Genomic DNA, 22,626 nt, shown 5'->3' with positions numbered 1-22,626 from the left:
GTAAGTGACATACCCTGCCATGTGCAGCCCTTGTGACCAACAGGCACTTCTCTGGAAGAAGAAGCTGGCACCATCTCCTATCAGGATACCTCCAGGCCGCTGGTCACATAGGACTGACCATCGAGCTTTATCCAGAGACACTCTAAATGGATAGACTGATCTTGTCTTGAGAAGATCCTGATGGATGCAGCACGCAAACATCCGCTACAGTAGTGCTGGAGTTCCTTTGCTAATTTTCCTCCTGGATGTGGGTAAGGGCTGTGGCATCTTCTCACAACTACTTATAAGAAGCCAATAAAAACAAGAACTCAACACAATCTTCTTTTATAAAAAAGCAGAAAATGTTGATTAAGAAGGGACAAAAAGTTCTGGGCAGCCACAAATCTGAATAAATAAGCATCAATTTTTATTGAATCATGAATAATTTAAGACTGGTACAATCATCAGCTTTATTCTCCATGACACAGGGGGTGGGGAAGGGGGGAGAAATGGTGAGGGTGAGAAAGGGGATGCATGATCTCAAACAGACCATTCACAAATTCCAATCCTAAATGAGAACTGAAAATTAAATAGGGAGAGGAGCAAATGGAAAACATCATAAACGTACACAAAATACTCAATTCCTAGTTTTTCTCTTTAAAAATGGCTAGAAAAAATTCATCAAAATGCAGCACTTTTAATCAAATATTTACACTTCTATGTTACAATGAAAAAATGTACATCTTATAGAACATATTTCATAAACTGTTCCACTGGAAACGACTAGATCAAAACAGCAACCTTCCATTTAATATCAACAAAGAAAGATTTTTTTTTTGCTTTGTTTTTGTATTGTTTTTTTCCTTGAAAGAAAATTGCCACATTTAGACAAGTTTTCATACACATAATATCGAAGTTAAGCATCAACAATGAAATAATCAGTTTGCTTCTTCCAAAATGTACAAAAAGGCTAACCAACCCCCTCCCTCCCTTTCCCCAAATAAACCACATCTCATTTATGGCCTGTATCATTCTTGGCAGTTCTGAAGGAAAGAAAATGTTTTCTACTTTCAATTTCTAACCCAACGTGAATGTTGCATAGAATCTTGCATTTCTTTCTTGTTGATTTTTTTTTAAACAAGCCAACTTTGTAAGGAAAAAAAAAGAAAAAAAATAGCATTTTGAAAAAGCCTTAAATGAGAACAAAGTCACTTAAAGAAAGACTTAATCTATGAAAAGTCTTGATAAAAACTACGACGTGCACAACAGGTAACCCTGCTTCCCGAAAATTCAGAAAAGACACTGAATATTGTGATGCATTGAATGACTAGCCTACTCAAAGTTGCCTTGCTCACTGTAATCCAAGCTAGTGTCAATAAAAAATAATAGATAACAGAAATTCCTACCTGAGCCTAAGCACAGGATTAAAAATGAGAAGAGAAAAAAATTACCCCGTTCCCCACAAACAAAACACCACTTGAAACATGTCTTATAGCACTCAGTTAAAGGGTAACTGAGACATTTTCTAGGATATTGAGTCCATTTAAAGCCCTAGCCCTGCAACTGGATTTTTTTTTTACAGGCACATGCTCTATCTGCATGGATTCAGTTGGGGGATTAGGTACCAAAATTCACAGTAGTAGCAGGTAAAAGTCAGTGCTGGGAAGCAGAATTGTCAAGACTACTGGGAAAAGTAACCTCTCTCAAACTCATCATCAGCATGCTATGTATTTGATTCCATACAGATTTATCCCATTTTTTACAGTACCAAGAACTGGATTAGGAATATAGGCTGAATAACCCTTGGTATTTCATTCAGTGAAATAATCAAATAGAGTTCATAAGGTTAAAACAGTAAAAACACCAAGCTCTTCCCCCCCATCATTAAAATATTTAAATTTTTCTTTTACAATATTTTTCTTTAAAAAAAAAAAGTCATCAGCACTTAAAAGTTGTAACAGGAGCAGATTCAAGACCAGCTCAGTAAGACAAAGTACAGTTATGTTACAGAAAGTCATGAGGTATAATAAAACGATCCTCTCAAGCTGAGTCACAGAAGCATGAACTTGTCTGTTGCATTACTTTAAACCCACAAGCTCTTAAAAAAGTGTTTGTAATAAATTTTCTTTCTGTACACTGAAAAACCAGCATATTCCTGTAATTCATTAATGACAGCATTTAGTGTAGTTGAAAAGCGGGTTTTTTTGCTTTTTTTTTCCTCCTGCATGGATAAAACAGCTCTTCAGTGATTTATTAGCTGCGGATTGATATGAACCTGAAAAGTTTTCTCATTTCCCTCCTTTTTCGTCACATTGAAACAAAGTCTAGTATCTCATACAAACAATATTCACAGCAATGATATTCCAAGAGATGACTTTAGCCCTGTTTCTTTAAATAAAATCCCATAATATACAGCACTGATTTAATTAAACACAATTAGTACAAAATAAGGCATTGCTTTAAAATTCAGCACCGAAAGATAGCTGGAAAGGCTAGTACAAATAATTTATCGAGGAGTGACGTTTTTGCTGAGGTACAGCTGACGTTGTGGTGATGGTGGTGTAAGCATTTGCTTCCATAGAAAGGAAAGCGCAATTCCCTGGGAGGTGTTCTTGTTCCCCAACAGAAGTACAAGCCTTAACACTGGTAGTGTAGGTGTGTGCGTTCAGAGAGGAGAAGAAATAAAAGCAGGTTCACAGCTCTGCCAAAACTCAAAAGCATGGCCCAGCTAAATTGAAAAGATGTGGTACCTTCCCTCCTTTTTTTTCCAGACCTGAATACTGCTGAAATACTTCAATTTCACCCGCCACCCCCGTCCCCCCGCCCCCCCACCCCCAATTAAAAAGAAAAGTCATGGAAGTAAATGTTGTCACCAGAGTAGCACTGGAACTGTCACAGAGCTGAGTTTTAATTAACCCATTTATGGTTGTGCTGATTGGAACAAAAACTCTGAACAAAACCCAAAGTTTTTAGAAAAACAGCTGTAACGTTTCATGGCAAGAATTAAAAACTGGAAGTCCAATTACTCCCTTTGCCGGGGTGTAGCTCACCTCCGTGTGCAGGGCTGGCAAGGCCTGAGCGCTGCCGAAGGCCCTTCGGAGCTGCAGGCCTACACGGGGCACAGACGGCCCGTTCGCTGGCTCCTGCAGAGGAGGGAAGCTCGCTCTCATCACTGTAAATAGATGGGGTGTAATGCCACTGAAGCCAACTGAGGTGGTTACATGGATGTGAGTGGGAAGAGAATAGGGCCCTGACTAGCAGCGGGCTAACCTGATCTCTCGCTTGTACTAAGGTTGATTGTTACACAGTGTTTGAAAAAACCTGATTTGTTCAGACTGTATATATATTTTTATATATTCCTATTTATATATATATCTTTATAAACACACAATGAAAGAAAGCCAAGGTCTCAGACTGGCAAGGAGAGCAGCGCTTTTTCTTTTTTTTTTTTTCTTTTCTCTTTTTTTAATATTTATTCAAACTTCCCTGTTTTGCAGCTTTGCCTTTATTGAGTATTATTACCAAGGCAAGCGATACTGTTATAGCACCAGAACTGTATGAAGCTGAGTTTAATCCACAAAGCTGATTGGTAAAAGTCCAGCCCTCACCTATATGTGTTTGGTCAGAAGCAGCATAGGCAAAAATTTCCTCTCCCCTCTCCTTCCGGACAGTACATGGCACAAAGTTGTGAAGTGTGTGTGTCCCTCTTCAACTTTTAGTAATTATCATCATTTTTAACATCTTCAGTATCTTAGGCATGAGAGCTTACAGCAACTAAACAGAAGAAAACAAAGGAATAGTGCAGTTCTCATCATCATCAAAAGAAAAACAATACAAAGGTTGCTTGGGTTGCCTGCACCCAGGCTCAAGACTGACTCCAAGTGTCTTGTTCTTGCAGCTCTAATACTGAGATCCCAGCCCAGGAACATGTTCTTTTCATCAGTCTGTCATCAGAGTTCTTGCCAAGTGGGAGAGCAATAATGGAAACAACCTATTTCTATCTGAGAAAAATCACAACGTCGACTCCAGAGACGAATCAAGGATGTCATCGTGATGGCTGTTGCTGTTAGAGTCGCTGTCGTAACTTTGAGGACTTGAGTAGTTGGCTGCTTCTTGTAGTCTCATTAGCATGTTCATCTGCAAAGGCACAGGAGCTCACAATTATTTCTATTCTGACATTAAAACAAAAAATAATAAACTCAACATGAAAGCTACAGTGGCATTCACTTTGCCAGTGGGTAACAAAGGAAACAAAGATACATCTGGGGTAATGAATACTGATTTTCTGAAAAGAGATATTAACTGCACAATATGTTATAGCAGCATAAAAGTTAGCCATGAAAAGTGTGCTTTTCCTGTAATGGTGAAAATTGTAAGTTTGAAGGCTAATGGACTAATGTCCACAGCCATGCTCAACAGGGTTCTGCAAGCATCTTACCCTTCTCCTCTTCTGACCCACAGAAATACAGACAGATCAGTCAAAAAGAGGCAAATCCAAATGTCCTGATATCTAGGTTTGCCTTTGTATGTAGATATGTGAGCTAGTAAAAGCTGTAATGCACATTCTATACTCCCAACTATGCAGAAAAATGTACACCTCAGGAGAACAGCTCCAAGGCATTCATAGTTTGCACAGCAGCTTCAATAACTCTATCCCATTGGAAGAAAATGTGTTTAGTGTGACTGTCAAACTCAATTTATACATTGTATACAAATATACATTATCATTTCCCTATATGCATGCACGGTATTCAATCAATTAGACACCAGTCACAGTGTCAAGAATACAGCTCTAAAAAAGCTGCATGAAGTAACAAGCCTATTTTGTGATTGTGGCAAAGTAGGACAAATACAATGGTTCTACTGTGCTATTCAAGTATATTTAACAAGATGACATCTTTAATTCCACAGTGTAGAAATTAAGTTTATTATTATTACACACATCCCCAGTTACTCCTTGTTTTGGGTTTGTGTGGCAAGGTTTTGGTAGCGGGATATTCAAAACATCCTCAACAAACAAATCTGGAAAGTGTCTGCTACTGTTTCTTGCAAAATTGTATGGGCTTTCTGTGTGAAGGCATTCCTTGAGCTGACTTGATGACTTCCCCTGAAACCCTGCCACCTCATTCTAAAGCTTTTAAACACTCCTCAGCTGTCCTTTACTTTTTTATTCCTGTTTCTAATTCCTAGAAACAAAGGAAACAAAGCAGTTCTGCTGTTTGAAAAAATGAGAGCTTACCAACGGGTCTCCTTCAGCATCACTCACTGGAACTTGTTTGCTGGTTGAGCCTTCGCGGGACATCGAGTAACCATCGAAGCCCACGTCTTCAGGCCGCAGCTGCAGCAGAGGAGGCCACTCGTGGTGCTGTGGGGTGGCTGCCCAGGGGTAGGTGTCCATTACCCATTTGGCAGGATCCTCCCAGGGAGCTCTCCTCCCATACAGCTGGAAAAGCGTAAAAACACGTAAAATATTCCTATTAGTAAAAACACATAAAATATTCCTACCATCGCGTTCAGTGCCTACCTAACCAAAACCAACATGCCTTGTGTCTTGGATTGCAGAAAACACTTGTAAGAAGGGCTGGACACACAAGTAAGATTTTCCTTACCTATATGACATACAAAGTTTATAGCTGTTTCTAATGGCAACCGAGTTGGAAGTAGGCGACCACCTCCTTTGAGGCTGCAGTGCCCGTTTCCTGGCATCAGTTGAAGAAAGGGAGACCTGAACATACCCTCACTTAATAAACTTAAATAAAGTCAACATACAGAAGTCAATATACATCAGCATTGACATCCTGATCGCATCAGCAGCTGCCTTATCTACATTTGCTGCTGTCACAAAACAGCCGTCAGCAGAATGTGTAGGAGGAAACGTGAAACCTGTCATCAGGCAATAATGGCAGATACCATCGCAAAAGGCTTTCAGGTCAGGGGAATTTCTTTCTACTCAACCAAAAAAAAGTGCCAGCAGGATTTAGCTATGGTCATGTTCCTATGTAAGCAAGGTCTATTTCAAAAATGTTTCCTGTGTTGAACAGACTGCGTTACGGAATGCCACCGTTCTCTTCCTGATATATTTGGTTTGCCTTAACTAGAGAATGCATTCCTTTCCATGCCACATGATTTTCCAAAGCATGTAATACAACTTCTAGTGATTTTTAAAAGTTTCCTTTTGCTTTATAATTTCAGCCTAAGCATCCTTCAGCAGCTGGAGTTTGTCACTTGAATTCAGAGATCCCTCCTGCACAGAGGGAAAAGCAGTGGTCTAGCAAAGAAATCTGTCAGCTCTCTGACAAATCCAAGTCTGTCTCACTTTCCTCATCACTATTTCTTCCTGGGTTTGGTTTTTTTTTTTTTTTTTTGCAAGAAAGAAGTACTGAATTGCTCTAAATACCACCATCTGCTTTATTCTGAAGCAGAATGAGAGAGTCCCAAACCCAGAGCAGAGGTGCCTGACAGATGGTGCCAGGCACGCTTGAACACAGACTGTCCCACCACCCAAATACTCTTCATCCTTGAAATATACTATGTTACTTTCCCAGCATAATGTCTTCAAGCTGTGGGAAACCTGTTCTCCTATTTTAATCTTGTTCTTGAATGTACAGCAACACACCAGTTGCTAAGTGGGGAGAAGTTAGTATTTTCACATGCTGCTGCTACCAAGAAGGTCTGTGTGGATCCAAACTCATTTCTGAAAATTAACTAGTAAGTAAAATTCCCATCTCAGTACATGAAATCAGCGCCTGTCTTCAGCAGATGACAGACTCAATGTCTAACTCACTATTCCCCTCCCACAGCAACCAGTTCTGTCCATCCCTTTCACCTGCACGTTTCCTAGATAGCAATTAAAGGGCACAAGAATCTAACAGGTTGCTTCACAAAGCATTGCGGAGAAATGACTGACATACAAGTGACAGTGACAGGAAGCTACAGGGACTTTGGGTCCTTTTTTTACTGGTGCTGTGTTCTGTATCGGTACACGAGGGGTTTATATAACCCTCTAATTACCGCTTTTTTGAAAAGCGGAAAAAACTCCAATGGGAACGATTGCTGTAAAGGATCCATTTGGCTCACTTGTCTTTGACCCAAAATAGTTCTCTAAATGAGAAACAGAAATATAAAAATAGTTCAGGTTAGATCCACAGAGATCAGAGTGGAATCTGCAGCCCACCCTTCCTTTCTGGCAGGCAGTTTCATGTGAGAAGATGGGTTCTTGGAGGAGCCTTTGTGGGTGTGGGGGACAGAAAATATCCCAAAATGAAACACATTTATAGCATCAGCTTGTTAATTAGCACAACTCTATCTGCTCTTCGAGTACTGAAGTCTTACTCTTATCGATCAGCTAAACAGAAATTATTTAAATAGAAATTATTTAATTAGTAGAAGCTGGGGAAATAGGACTGAAATGGCTAAAGAATCTAAAGCACAAAGTGAGAAAAGGAAATCCCTACACCTGGACCACAAGCCACTCAAGTAACCTTAAGAAAGATGCAGACATCAGGCAAAACGAACAAGCGAAAAGAATGTTTTAATTAATTGCTGTTCTTTCTCTTCATTTCCATTACTAATTTTTCAATGCTTTCTGTGAACACCGGTAATAGAGCTTCCGAATACCATACGAAGAACTCAAGCATCATCGTATCAGTTTTCTCCATTTCAGGAAGAAACAAAGTCACAGGCTCTCCTTTCCCTTGTTTTAAGTCAAAAAGACAATTGGCTCCCATTACCTTCCTGGACAGGAAGTTCTGTAAAACAGTTCTGTTCTATTTCTAGCAAAGCTCCTCCATGTGTTTTGTACTGTAGGACCGTCGTTTTCTTCACATCTAAGAAATCTACCAAATTGTCACAAAGAAAACGAGGTCTCCAAGCACTGACAATTTTCAAATGGCAATGGTTGTTTGCCAAAATAGCAAATGAAACCCAAGGTGGTTGTTAACTGGACAATGTAAAATCCCCACTTCCACCCCCACACCCCTCTCCTACCCCCTTATTTTTAGTCCATATTCAAGTCCTCAGCCTGGCGCACCCGCGCGATTTCTCTATTGTCTGCAGAATACTCTCATGTAGACAAGAGCTGAAACTAACACAGAAAGGGTATCCCTCGGAAAAGAAACCTCGCAAACAAGCAAATAAAACCAAAAAGCCCCATATTTCCCAGAAGAAATCTGTCATACTTTTTCTACATATCTGAACTGTAAGGCGACCTGACTAACACTGCAATGGTGAGTCCTCTGCGGTAGCAGAGTGGAGAGAACTAATTTTCACAAACATGAAGGAACCATTCTGCAACACAACTGCTTCTCTATGGAGCTCACACTCCATTCATGTTTCAGAAAGACTTTGGACACAGAGGCATGTGACTGAGAACCTATTACCTCTGGAATTAAAATTTTGCACCTATTAATTATTATAACTAATAACAAGCCATGTCCAAGACCAAGTAATATTTTAGCTTCCTCTTGAATGAACCGAATAGTTTGAACTTCTCATCTGTCATTGAATAACTCTTCCTGTTTCTTGACACCTATTTGCTCTTTTCTGAACCCTTATCATGCTTTTATTTTTCTAACAAGTCTTTTTAGATTGAGCAGCACTACTCTCTTCCTACCCATCAGATGTAATTATAGTGATCGCCTTGAAATGGCCTTTGTCCTCTTACCAAAACAGAAGCTCCCAATGCACTGACATACATTTCCTATTCTCCATCCACCTTTAGCTCTTTTTCAGTCTTCTAGACTCCCACTGTGATCAACCTTTTTCTTTCTGTATGTGTGATCTCACGTCCAGCTTTCATGCATGCAATGCACAGATTTTACTGGTAGTAGACTATGCTATCTCCAAAACCATCTTTCAAATTATGTGCTGTGTGCTTATGCTGTGAACAGAGAACCAGAGAATAAACCCCTCCTCCCCTTTTTTCCATGACAGCATGGCAAATCCATAGCAGTCCTCTGCTCAACCTTCCTTCTGATTCCAACAAGCTTTGTAGTCATACGGACGGCAAGAAATGGTGTGGCAGTGCTTACAACTATCCAGATTGCTAGAGTATGAATCAGTTACTAAGTACAGGCAAACAATGATGATTTCACTGTGGCCTCTGAAAGAATTACGAGGGAAACTAGTAAAAAATTCATCCCTTATCCTGAGAGGTAATCAAAATGTCACTGATACTGATCCTGTCACTCATTAATATGTTCCTCTCTATACACAGCTTTGCTCCTCCTCTGTTGAAAGATTTAATTTACACAGGAAAATCCTGCATAGCTAAGTTAATGACCACAAACATATTTTTTCAGATGCACAGGAGAATTTTAAGGTGTGTTTCTGGAACAGATTATTGAAAGATATTTGGGTGTCAAACTGCCCCCTCTGAAAACGTCAGTAGTTTGGCATTTAAACACTTTTCATAAAATCTAATCTGGACTTCTAGTGCTTCTACTCCATATTTCAAAATCATTTGAAGACAATAATTCTGCCTGAAATGAAGGACAATTTAGGTTACATTTTCAGACATGCAGGTATTCAGTGTGCAAAGTGGTACCTACAGCAAATGCTGCCATTATTCAGCATTGTTCAATGCCTTCTGAACAGACAACACTCAAGACCTATGACTTTTTGCTTTTCCCTGCTCACCTGTAACCCTTCTCTAACTGCCTCCAGAAGATATGGGATGATGGAGTAGTTCCACAAGTCAGTAAACCAAACTCGAGAGCCATCTACATCTATTGGGCAGGAGAGGAAGAGCCGTGGACCTGTAAAGGGAAATTCAGATATCACACTCAAATCATGATCAAGATATGCATCGAAATGGGATCAAAAAACAACTACCAGTTCTCTGGGGAAAGAAGCCAAGGATGAGAGAACATCACCAGCTATCTGGTGAAGTGCTCTTACTGAGTGCTGAAATTCCTCTGAATCAACGCGAGTAACTGTACCCTTCAAGGTGAAAACAATTACCCCGATTTCATGACACAGTTTGTATCCAGGAGTTAGAAAGAAGTCCTTTTTTACTTAGAAAAAAAAAAAAAGTTTAGAAACTTCTTGTACGGTTTTCCTGAGAGTACACCACCATCTAGAAGTAGGGGTTTAAAGAAATTACGTCACCTCAAAAAGCACAAGGAAATGTACACAGATGCACCTGATATACAAAGAAATAAAATAAATATATTTACATATGCCTAAGCATAGGGGCAGAGTACTTACCAATAGTAACATCAGAGGAGCTATGAGCCTCTAAGAATTTGTTCAGATGTTGCCAGACCTTGGGAATCCAATCAATAATTTTAACAAGCTCCGCATTTCTCATCCTGCCACTGATCTCTGTTTCAATTAGTTTTCTTCTCAAGAAACGGCCGAGAAAGCCTTTGACCGGCTCAGTGTGGTTAGCACATAGCACCCATCTGTGGCAGAACAGCAGAAATGTCCATTATTTCTCTTTCATGCTACTGAACATAACTACTCTGGCCTACATTTCCTCTTACTATTTCTAGATTATCATAATGATCAAAATGGGTTATCGCAGTTCCCAAAGTTTATTTTAGAATGATGCGTTCACTAGATGAAACAATTTCTGTTGTGCATTGTTTCAGCTTATTTTTCATTTAATATATATTACTTAAAATTTGGTAGTTGATCAAGTATCTTCAAGAATCCTCTGAAGGAGAAATTTTATGACCCATATTTATTTTAATAACAGCATCATAACAAAGCTGCACACGTTAGGGCAGCAACTAGTAGCAAATGGTATTTCTCTCCTGGTCTGCTGTTTCAGCTGATAATAACAATTTCAGATGACTCAGTAGCCATTACTCCATTGACAGCCTACAAACATAAATAAGAAACATGAATAAACAGTACCTGAAATTATGGTGAAGCTGAAGATTAGGTGTTGAGGAGGTGGCTTGGTTCATCGTGCCAATAATATATGGACTGTGAAAAAAACAAATAAAGCAAATCATACTTGCAAGTTTTGAAAAACAACTTTTTGGGAAGATCTCAACATTAAAAAAGGCTATTCAAACCTCTTTTGTCAAATCAGGTTTTTGTAGTTACTTATAACCAAATTCACTACTGAGAATCTGACTTCTGGGAACATCAAATTCTGAAAGCAGGAACTTTCACTAAAAATTTGGTTTCAGTATTGAAGATACTAAAGTGAAGTGAATGCAAATTACCCAAACACTTCCTTACTTTTTTATTACTGATTTCAGGTGACTTGATCATTTTATGAAGAGAAAAAAACCCTGAAGTGCTGTCCAAACTATGAATAGTCTGGCCACCTCAGTCTACTTTATCAAATTAATCTACAGTTCAGTTTTGTGATCACATTTTGCAACAATGGTTGTCTGTCTGCAGTAATGGAATGTGAAATGTGTTCTGGTATTATTTCTTTACCATTTGTGGTACTTGCAGTTTAGAAGTCCATTAAAGATCTCTCCTAGGGAGCTAACGTGATGCAAATTATCCAAAATGATTACAAGAGGCATATCCACGGCGTTATTTTCACTATTACACTGGTCTGCTAGGTTGGACAGGTACTGCCGGAGTTCCTGTAATGCATATGTAGCAGGGGAGAGAAGAGAAAAAAACTCAGCATTTTCCTTGAAAATCCAGTTAAAATAAATAAACTACTATCTTTGTAATGGTATCTAAAGCAGAAGATCCTTCCATCTTACAATTTTGGCATAAGAAAATAGAAGACTGTGGGTTTCTTTCTCTTTATAGGCTATGCTGAAGATTCTAAGACGCTATCAGAAATCCTGTGTGAGGTAAGTGACTAAAGGGGGTAAGATACTGTCCTTATCTGACACTTAAGAAGCCTGAAATGTATTTTCCTTTCTTTTCAGGAACTTGTTCAACACTCCGTACACCAAATCAAGCTTTGCATCCCAGCTAGGTTCATAATATCTCCTTGTAACTGCATGACTACTGAAATACAGCTGATAAATAAACTGCATTCATCTGAGATAAAACATTCCTTTGGCAGAGGCCACATTCGGACGCCTTCAGTAACACTGTGAAAGAAGGATAACCTTGTGGTGCTGTAGCTGGGTGACTGGGTGTGGTTGAAACGCTCTCAGCAGATTTAAAGCATTTATTTCATGTCTCAAATTATACCAGTGGCCTAGAACCACTATTTCAATCATCCCTTTCCTTCAGAGGAAATACATACAGTTGCTGAGGTTTGTTTGGGATTTTTTCTTTAATCCAGATGTTCACTGGAGGGTATAATTCAGCAAAACCAGCAGCACAAAAAAAAGCGGAGGCATGCCTTATCAGTGCAGGAATGTGTCTGGACAACAAACCCAGTATATGCAGATTACAATCACTGATTCTTGCAGCTGCAGAAACTCTGGACAGCTTAGAGATGCATTGGAGGGGTTTTGGGAAAATGGCCTTGTGCAGTAGGGACTGCTACAGTTGCTGGGAGTTTTATTCCGGTGTTTGACTTCCTCAGCAATTCTCAGGCTCCTAACCACCTGAAAATCATGACAGTGTATTTTAAATATCCACCTGGAAGCCTGCTATATTCCAGGCCCATGATCAGGTGAATCCGTAGTTCTGAAAAAGCGTAAATTATTCCCATCAGGGTTAACACAATGCTTTAAAAGGAAAGCTAAGTCTAAAATCGGCTTTTGGTGAACGAATACAGGAGAAGTCCCTCCTAACAGCATTAATTGTGCAAAGATGATTTCTGTTTTCTCACCTTACTGGATTTATGGTCCACATTGAAGGTTGCAATAATGCCATCGGCCAACTCCCTGCCCTCTCTAAGGACCATGTACTCAGACAGACGGTTTGCTAGGTACGTTTTGCCAGTGCCACTGGGGCCAGATAAAATAATCCGCCTGTGTTCCATCAGGAGAGAGACATAACGCTGCAGTATAGGCTTTGGGATCAGTGATTCAAACACCAGACCATCCAAACTGTTCTCACAGATACCTGCAACAGGAAGAAGATTTCTTATATAGTGTGATGCCAAATTTTTTACCCAAAATGCCTGCATTTTTAAAAGGTTGTGGAGTTTGTGTGTGTTCTTTGTTGTTTTTTTTTTTGTTTGGGTGGGTTTTTTTAACTAAGTAGCTGTAACACCGCAAAGCAATCCCGTTAGTGGAATCTGAATAAATCAAGATTAGTTGAAATGACTGTATAGTCAAAGCAGAAAACTGAAAAATGTGATTTTTATGAGTGGGGGCCAAGTAACAATAGGAGAAACCCCCAAATGACACTTTGGAACAGCAGATTTAGATTGGACCTGACCAAGCTGTTTTCCTTTTCAGAGACAAACCCCCTCCCCACCCTGGTATTCCCTGTGACCAAGAGGAACACATATAAAGGTTGTAAAACCAAGTGCAGAAGTGACCTGTGAGCTGAGCCTGGATCCTCCTTCAGCTCACCCAGTTTTCAACATACTTGGCTGCATCCTACAGTGTCTAAAGACCCCATGAAAGTTGCCACACTAAATGATTCCTTGCCACACTTTTCACACAGAAACGATGCATTTTTCAGTAATTCGCAATGCATAGTATTCATTCATCCAGAATTTACCTGTTTACTTTTGAATCACCAGGCACAAAAAACCCCTAGCTTTCATCAACTCCCCCTACTTTCCCAAACACTTGTAATTAAACTCCTTTGTATGCCGATTGCTATCTCTTCTAACATAAAACTCTTACTGATAAGCATTTACGCAATGTCAGCAGTCACTTTAGGCAGAATTGGCTCAGGGAAAACACAGAGCACTTCAAAACAAACAGCAGCCAGGGAAGCTGGCAGATCACACAGAGAAATGTTTGCACCTCGATGGTTACTGGGAATATTAAATATTTATATAAGCAGCTTTATATCTCAAAGGTACATGTAAGTGATTTTTCCATTAATTGATTAAATAATTTCTATTTTATTGAAAACTGTTATCACATATGAACCTTCAAAGTACAAGTCAAGCCAATGAAAGTTAAATATAAAATAGTGATTGCAGCTTTAGAGGTATAGCTAGTCCTTAAGCAGTATTTTGTATAGGATTATGCTACTGGACAATGCATTCTAAGTGAGCAGAATACCCTGTGTTCACATCAAGCTTCAGTGGCTCATCCTGCCCTCTGATTTCCCACCCAAGGTAATTGATTTTTTTCACCAATATTCAAAAATCAAAAGACTTTTAGACAAATGCCACAGCCAAACTTTGAAGCTGAGCTGCAGAGTGCTTGGCAAGGCTCCCAAACAACTATACTGCTGTACGCAGATCTGTGCTTGAGATGTCACTGGTGTAACTTTGAGCAAACTGATGTACATCCAAAATGCAGCAGATGAGGATTTTTTCCCTCTCAAACCCAGCTTCATAGTATAGTTTTCATATTAAGATGGTTCATATATAAACCAGAAGGGATTATATGCAAAAGAGAAGCATTAATTTCATATCAGTATGATACAATGCCACTGATGAGAGTTTTGAAAACATTACATTCTGAAAAAATCCAGAGTTCAAGGTGGCCGCGAATTCTGGGCCCCCCTCCTACCAGTAAGGAGGGACTGACTCTTCAGTGAGATAAATCAAGCAAGTGAAATCAAGAATTGTTTTACTCTGTGTGAAAGAGAATAACTACAGCTGTTACAAAGAGGTAATAAAATTCTGAGGCTTTCTTCATTTGGAAAGTGCTTTGTTGCTCAAACAACTCCACTAGATCCGTTATGGTCTGAGGTCTCCTCTGGGACAACTCCAGGCACCAGATCAATATATATGGAGAAAACAGCAATGTGTGTAATTATTCCTACTGATACAGGTTGAAAATTCATTGAATTTATAGGCTTAGCATACACTAAGTGCTGTCTTTTTCATTTGAAAATAGAAGGGCCAGTAAATAAAAAGCAGCGATGGGGAAAAAGAAACACAATAGAAAAGTTTCTACTCCTCTGAGATCCTTGACACAGCAAGCTTTGGTAAAACTGTAATTAGTGAGAACTGCAACAGACAGGGCAAGCGCAATTACCTTTGATGGTAACAGAAATAGTGTTGTTTTCTCCAACTAGATAGCCACAGGGCAACAGCTCAGGGGTCTCTGCACTATTTGTGCGCTTGATTTCGCCAATGCTGTAGCCCAGAACACTGTCTGAATTCAGACCCAGCTGGCTCACGGGATCCACGTGAATGATATACTCCTAGGGCGGAAAAGGGGCAGGAAAAGTTAGGCAGCTCTGAAGCCTCCATGACTTCTTCCCAGGCTATAACAGCGATAGTCTGAGCAAGTTAAATGTTGCTGGCACTATCAAAATCTAATAGGAGAATTCAAGCACACAGTAAATTGTACTCACTAACCTTAAACAGCCGTCTTACAACCCCATCCAGAACATCCCATTTGGTCTTGCCACTGACTCCAATGCAGCCTATGAGGAAGGTGCGAGGCCTCAAATCCTAAATGCACAGAGATGTGAATTTAAGATAATAAATAAAACCTAACTGTATCAAACAAGTCTGTCTGATGTAACTAAAATGCTGGCTTCCCCCCCTGCCCATTTTTTATCTTTTTTAATTATGGTGCATTTTTACCACTCTGTGGTGAATTCTAAATGACACATAAAATTCTTCTTTTCTACTGAACATCATGTACAGTGTTGGAGTCACAATCTAAAGGATATTTAAATGACACTGATGCTATGTCAAAAGCTATTTCTTAATCAATCCATGAACAATTAAAAAAGCCTCTGAGAGGATTACAGCTTAATAAAAAGACAGAAAGACTTAGAAAAATTCTAGGTGGAAAGGTTCACGGCATGTTCATTTTTCCACGCCAATCAAATATGTTGCATTTGCAAGGTTTATCCTATTTACTTCTAGAAGTGCTGCCATGGACATGACATGTAAATATATATATATATATACACACACATTATACACGGTTATATGTGTATATGTACAGTTTTAGAGAGAGAGGGGTTTTTATATATATGTGTATACAACAAATTGTCTGTTATGTTTGGTATATCACAGGACTCTAGTTGATAATTTTGTTTTTGATTTCTCAGGCATGTAAGAAAAGCAGGGTGCACCTCATCTTACTATTCTCCTGTAGCTGCACTCACTGTGCAACAGTCATTGAAGGAAAACTAAATTTCTATTGCAAGGCTTCAAGTTCAACTAAAACATAAGGAAGAATTTCCACGTGGCAACTGTACTGACCGTGAGCACGGTGGAATCCAACAGAATTAGCAACATGGGTTTATTTTTAATTTGCTTATCTGCGGCTGCAATTTATTAATGCAAAATTGGCATTTAATAGAAATATCTGTTGAGTCAATCTTATTTTTGGTTACACAAATTTTGTCCACCCAAGACATCAAATTACTTCCTAAATAGACTCTTACAGGTACTCGTAATGTGAGATAGCAACGTCAGTGCTCGGTAAAGATTGTGTAGTATGTTCATGCACACATTACACACATGAGGTGGCTGCAATTTTATACTATGTGAAATATATGTGGGAATATATGTGGGTACTTGGGATACTTTAAATAACTTGAGAATGGAGAACCTCTGAAAGATGTCATTCAAAATGGAAACCTTGCACCAGAGAGGGCAACTTGAACTAGAATGATAAGATCTCCCAGTCTGGATCTATTAAGTTCTTGCAGAATATTGGTTCACCTTCTATCTACACACTGTATCATTTCCATTATTAGTTAAAACTGTAAGGAAGTTTAATAGAAAGGCCCAAGAGCTTTGTGCAGCTTTTAACATCAGTCTTAAACCATCCCTAGGTGCAGGGTAGTGCTAACCTCCTGATGCTGAAAGAGCGGCCTGGTTTTCAGAGATGCTACTGAAAGGCATAAATTATAACATCAGCTACACCACTGACGAGTGGGTCTAGTCTAGCAATCTTGTGTTGCCAACATGCGTCACGGCCAGTGTTGATGGCACCAACATGAAACTGAAATGAAAAGCTATTGCAGATTAGGCCATGAGAGAACCTGAGCTGGAGGTGTGGGTTCTCAGCAGTTCCAAGGAAGTGTGAGGTAGCTGAGTGCCTTGGCTATCACTAGTGATGCACCAGTGAACTATTTTGCTGAGAAATAATTCTTCAAATAAAAGCCTCCAAAACAAATTGCATTTGAATTCTCTGCTCCATTCCAAAGCCACTTAAATTTCAAAGCTGGGGATGAATCACAACTCACCTCCTTCCATTTCATCTCATCCTGAAAGTTGACAATTATCTTGACATGCCTGCCTCCCTCCTTGCGGGCAGAGCCATCTCCAGTGTCATCTAACAGCATGTCTGTGGACAGAAAACATCAGCAGCTTCACAGCTGTAACACTGAAGACTATTCTGGTCTATTGTAGTCAAACACTGCACATCTGGGCTTTGCATGCCCAGAGGTAAAACGTAAGAACCAGATTTACGGACTCCCCTACCATCAGTACCACTCTTAACAAGTGAAGGTCATTGAAAATTATTAGTCAGTTACTCTGTATTTTCCTTCCTATAATATATCCCCTGGCAAATGTGCACCATTAAATGGCTTTAAACATGACTCTTTGCAGCTGAGGTCATAATTGGACAAATCCAATCTAGGGCGTAGCAGACCTATGACGCCATTTTAAAAGAAGGCTTCATGCCAGCTCCTGACATATTTCCACACCTCAACTGTTAATAATTTTTATGCTTTCATTTTTCCATGGCTAACCAAACCAAATCTTCCAAGTGCAGGATAAAACCTGCCCACTGCCTTTCTCATTAAACTCACCGAGACTGGTCGACTCCGTGAGGTTCAAGCTGTGTTGAGAGAGACCCACTGAATGTCTTGGAGAGGATGAAATGGAAACCTGAGACTGAGCCCTGCTACAGCTGCTGTGGTTTTCAGATTTCAGCCGATCATTTTCTGCTTTTAGTTTTTCAATCTCACTCTTGAAAAGACAGGTCAGGAGTTAGAAGGTCCAGTGAAAACAATACATTTAGGTGTGCAACACAAGTAACTAAAGAATAAATACTAGTTTAGCAGAAATGCCATTTTCATTATGGTTTATTTTATTTTAATAAATTAATGATTTTAATTATTACAATGTCCCTTCCACGAAACTTTTCAAAGTATCCTGGAAAACATAAATATGCAGGGATTGACTAAATGATGAAATGCAGCTACTTTAAGGCAGAGAGTAGGGGAACATTTTAAGAGGTTGTTGACAGTCAACAAATTGATCTCCTAGGGCTGAAACAGAGCTGCAGAGTTGAGGGCAGTGGAATTCACATGTTCAAGCTGACTTTTATTGAAGGTACAAGGTATAACACTGGCACAAAGCTAGACACAGCTTCAAGTAAGGATTCAGAAACTTCAGATTTACCTTGTTTGAGATCTTTATTGTGCAGCAGGTTGCACGAGCTTTAACATGTCAACATAGAATGTAATATTTGGGGTGGTTATTTCTTACCTGCATTCTGTTCATTGCCTCCCGAAGCTGGTCAAGCTGATGAGCAGAGCTAAGGGCTTCTAGACGAATATCAGTCAACTTCATCTCCTTGTCCCTTAGCTCATTTCGTAACTGCATGACTGTTTCAGCTTCACTGTCGGTGCATTCAGAAATGCTGGAGAAGGAACATTGAATGAGGCTCACTTGTTACTCTTCACATAGCACTTCTTCGGCATTTATTAGTAAAGGAGAAACAAAACCCTTTCCTTCTGCAGGAAGCAGGCAATAGTTTTGGCTTATTTGGTTAGTGATACCATAAATCAGATATTAAATAGATCATGGAAACATCAGAGACTAATGCAATAAATACGTCTGAGAGTTATTTTTCTTTAATCAGCATATGAAACAGGATCCTGGAAGTCACCTACTATTGGATAGCCTTCATTTTTTTCATGGTAGTTGCCATAAAGGAAAACTTCTAAAGCCAAAATCTAAATAAATTAAGGGGGTGCAGGCAGTAAGAGCAGTTGTTTGGAGATTGATGAGTTTACAGACAGATTTAAAGCTCACCAGGTGTGCACAGCTGGATTTCCCTGAACTGTTCTGCAGGGCTTTGGAACTCTACACCTATTCAAGCGCGATAAATTCCTGCTCACTTTAAAGCACTCATGCTTAAAAAATTTTTGGTGGCATTTTTCTTCCCTCCTCCCACAAAAAAGGGATTCTGGGTGAGTAACATTTCAGCACATTCATAAGTGTATCTCTGTAAAGATCAATGGCACAGCTGCATGCTGTGAGGGTGATTTCATTTAAAAAGTCTCTCCCTAAATCAGGTTAATGAGAGATGTTTTCCCCACCAAAAAGCCAATAAGCCAAAATACACAAGTTTTACTTGTGCTCTAACCTTTCCTCAGTTCCCATATTTACTCTCTTCTCATTTTTAGCCCTTTGGATTTCATGTCAAGAGGAGACCTATGCACACAGTGTTTTGACTGATGACAGAAGGGATCATCATTTGACAATTTTCTGGCCTTAGATTTCTAAAGCACAATTTGCTGTAGTCACCAGAAACTCACTGAGTCAGGCTCGAGAGACTGGAGAAGCTTTAAAAAACATAATCACAGGGGATTATCTTGTGTTACAAAAATTTCATCACTGCTATATGGCTAGAAACTATTGCTATTGTTTTCCCCTCTTCATGTGAAAACAAGTGATGCGCAAAACTTCAAGTTTGGGTACTTACTCACTTGCATTTGGTCTGAAATCAGGCTGGAAGCATTGCATGCCATCTGCAAGTTCGTAAGGCTGCAATGTTTCACTCCACTGCCTCTTACAACTTTCTGTATTTATTTATCCTATTCAAGTGATGAAGGTACTATAGTACTAACAGAAAAAAGTGTTTTACAAAGTTTTCCAAGTACATTCTAAAAGTGAGTTTAGACACAAACCAGTGCAGTAAGGCACTTTATTTCACAGATGGATAAAACAAAGCATCAAGATTGCCTGTGATCTCATGAACATCAAATGATGCTCAGAAGGCAGAAGCCCTGGCTTTAAAGGTGCATCTTATTCTCAAGCAGAAGGGTATGGTTCAGTCCTAGAGATGAGCCTATATGATAGCTTGCTACTACCCAAAGGACACATGGGACTCCTCTGTCCCAGCCTGCTCCCAGCCATGCTGCTGTCATGCCCCCATCCTTATGCCAGCTCTGGCACTCCTCAGAGCCTGATCAGACTCCTGCGCTGAGCCACCCTGGCAACCTGGGGAAGAAAAACCCATTCACACTTCTGTCAACTTATTTATGTGTTGTATCAGCTCATTAGAATTCCCTGGGATGCAGCAGAGCCAGTGCAAGGGAAGGACCCAGCACAGGTTGCTGGGAAGGTGTAGAAGAAAAGAGGAGCAGATCATCTCCATTCTTCAGGCATAAACTGTTAGATGACTTCAGCTGTATCACTAAACCATGCTGTTTGATTTCCAGTAAATCCTTCCTTTATCTGAATCTGTCAACTTAGGAACTCACCGCTGCTGATTAGTACAATATGTGCTATCTTTAGCCAGCAGAGAAAACAAAACCCCAGACTTGGCCTGGCTTGTTTCATTAACAGCAAGAGATCCAATTAATTCTGCACTCAAAGCCACCCTGGTTATCAACACTCAATATGTTCTGTGGAGAGAGCACCCCAATGAAATATTAAATTATGCTACAGTAAAGATGCAATGATTTTTTGCTTCCTGGACACTAAACACAAAGGTACAGCATTGGGGCTCAGTTTACCTATCTTTAATTCCCTGAATATACACATAAAAGTTTTCTGTCCTCTGCCTGTAACCTCCTTAGATTAGAGAGCATTCAAACTAGCAGGCAGTAGTTCCAAGTGTGATCTTTGCTCATTCTTTTGCCAGTCCGAGAGGGTTACAGATTTTACCCAAAACACTCAGCAAAACACAGCCCACCTCTGGGAGATAACATAAGTGGTGTTTGGGAGCAGGACTGGGTCACAGAGCAGCTCTGATCTACAGAACAATCCAGCTGTCAGACTCTCATAGTGCTTATGGAGATGTACACGTTGTTGAACAGAGGACCTAAAGGGGACAGGATGGCACAGGGTACATTTTGCCTCTGCTTGTTTCTGTGAAGTGCCCTAAAGATGTCCTGTAAAGCTAGCGTGGAAAACACTGCATCTCTCCCCAAAGCATATTTGTCTCAAATTGTGCCAGGGGAGGTTCAGATCAGATATTAGGAAAAATTTCTTCACCAAAAGAGTGGTGAAGCATTGGAACAGGCTGCCCAGGAGGTGGTGGAGTTGCCATGCCTGGGGGTGTTTCAAAAACTGGGTAGATGAGGCACCGTGAGAGATGTTTTTAGTGGTTATGATGTTGTAGGGCTAATGGTTGGACTTGAGGATCTTGAAGATCTTTTACAACCTTGATGATTTTATGATACTTACTTCTCCTCTACCAACACAGCAAGATGCTTTCCACTGCCATTTTCTACTTAATTTTTTTTTAAAAATCACTTACAGAGAGTTGGAGTGAGAAGCTCTCAGTAGTGGTGTCGAAACAGCAGAGTTATGGTGTGGCAGCTTTGGTGACGAAGGTAACGAAGAATCGGTCATCTCCTCAATATCAGAATGAGAAGATGCCGACTTAGGGGATTTCTTTTTACCGAAAGCTTGTTTGAAGGAGCTGCGTAACTGAAAAAAACAAGACCACAGCAGTAGGCACATCATTAAGAATGAAACCAGGCAAAACCAGCCACAGAGTAAAATCTCTAACATGCAAATTCTCCAAACAATACAGCCATTTTGAGTAAAAAAAAAAATAAAATTAAAAAGCTTTCTTTCCTTAACTATTTAATGAGATTAATAAGGTCAATAGGACTGGACATCAGTGCTTCCTGGTTTTTAAAGCAAATTCTGTTCAGTGCAACAAGCTTTACAGCGATGTTGTAGCAGCTTGCAGCTATAACGTAATGTGGCTCAGACAAGGTTAATGATGCTGAAACGGTTAGTCATGTAAATGAACAGGTTAGCTTTGTATGTCGTAGTTTAAAGTAGGTCTTCCTTACCTCATTGACCTGCCAGAAGAAGCACAAGCAAAAGGAAGTGGGGGAAGGAAAAAAGACATGTTTTAACAGATAAAGCCTGTGATAAGGAAAGCTTTGGGTTTCTAAGACAAACATGACCAATAATCAACAAAGACCAACAGTTACTTCAAAACCGGAACCCTGTATTTTCCAAAACCAGGTGTTTCAAACAGCATATGGTTATTTTTGCATTACTTTAGGGGGACACCAGACTCCAAATCTTTTAACTATTCAAATTATATTTGCTCCTTAGCTCAGGCAGAATGTTTGGGCTAAAAGCCAATTTAATATTGTGATTTTCCTTGCAGGAACAGGTATTTCACCAAGTGAAAAGACTGAATCTTGTCTATATTCCCTTCAACTAAAATAGCACTCTTTTTTTTTTTTTTTTTTTTTAAAATTCAGCTGCTATTTTCCAAACAACAAAAAGAATGAATACTCATGTGATAAAACTGATGTTATCTCAAAGTTACAGTTCAACTGTTAGTGCTCAAGAAGAGTTTGGACAATGCTCTTAGATATAAGGTACAACTTTTGGGCTGCCCTGTGTGGAAGTGGGGTTTACACTTGATGATCCTTGTGGGTCCCTTTCAATTCAGGATACTCTGTGAACACCATTCAACACCATGACAAATTACATGTTGTAAACAGGCT

At 39.6% G+C, this 22,626-nt stretch overlaps 1 protein-coding gene across 3 annotated transcripts in view; it reads right to left on the bottom strand.

Annotated features, from left to right (window-relative positions):
- Nucleotides 1-2,885: 2,885 nt before the first annotated feature.
- The window catches only part of NAV2 (neuron navigator 2), a gene marked incomplete at its 5' end in the record, with an annotated part of 391,595 nt that continues 371,854 nt past the window's right edge, over nt 2,886-22,626 (bottom strand). For all 3 annotated transcript variants that reach the window (XM_084263024.1, XM_084263022.1, XM_084263023.1), the window contains 13 exons: nt 2,886-4,116; nt 5,219-5,422; nt 9,616-9,734; nt 10,186-10,382; nt 10,840-10,911; nt 11,377-11,531; nt 12,689-12,924; nt 14,973-15,141; nt 15,299-15,394; nt 17,152-17,252; nt 17,722-17,881; nt 18,404-18,557; nt 21,408-21,580. In XM_084263024.1, the coding sequence (XP_084119150.1) occupies nt 3,991-4,116; nt 5,219-5,422; nt 9,616-9,734; nt 10,186-10,382; nt 10,840-10,911; nt 11,377-11,531; nt 12,689-12,924; nt 14,973-15,141; nt 15,299-15,394; nt 17,152-17,252; nt 17,722-17,881; nt 18,404-18,557; nt 21,408-21,580 (1,962 nt within the window). In that variant the 3' untranslated portion in view covers nt 2,886-3,990. The remainder of the gene's footprint in view (nt 4,117-5,218; nt 5,423-9,615; nt 9,735-10,185; nt 10,383-10,839; nt 10,912-11,376; nt 11,532-12,688; nt 12,925-14,972; nt 15,142-15,298; nt 15,395-17,151; nt 17,253-17,721; nt 17,882-18,403; nt 18,558-21,407; nt 21,581-22,626) is intronic.

Source organism: Gallinula chloropus (genome assembly GCF_964237585.1).
Source record: "Gallinula chloropus genome assembly, chromosome: 4".
In the NCBI taxonomy this organism is placed as follows: domain Eukaryota; kingdom Metazoa; phylum Chordata; class Aves; order Gruiformes; family Rallidae; genus Gallinula; species Gallinula chloropus.
Note: the sequence above shows the minus strand (reverse complement) of the source record. Positions and strands in the feature narration are given on the sequence as shown.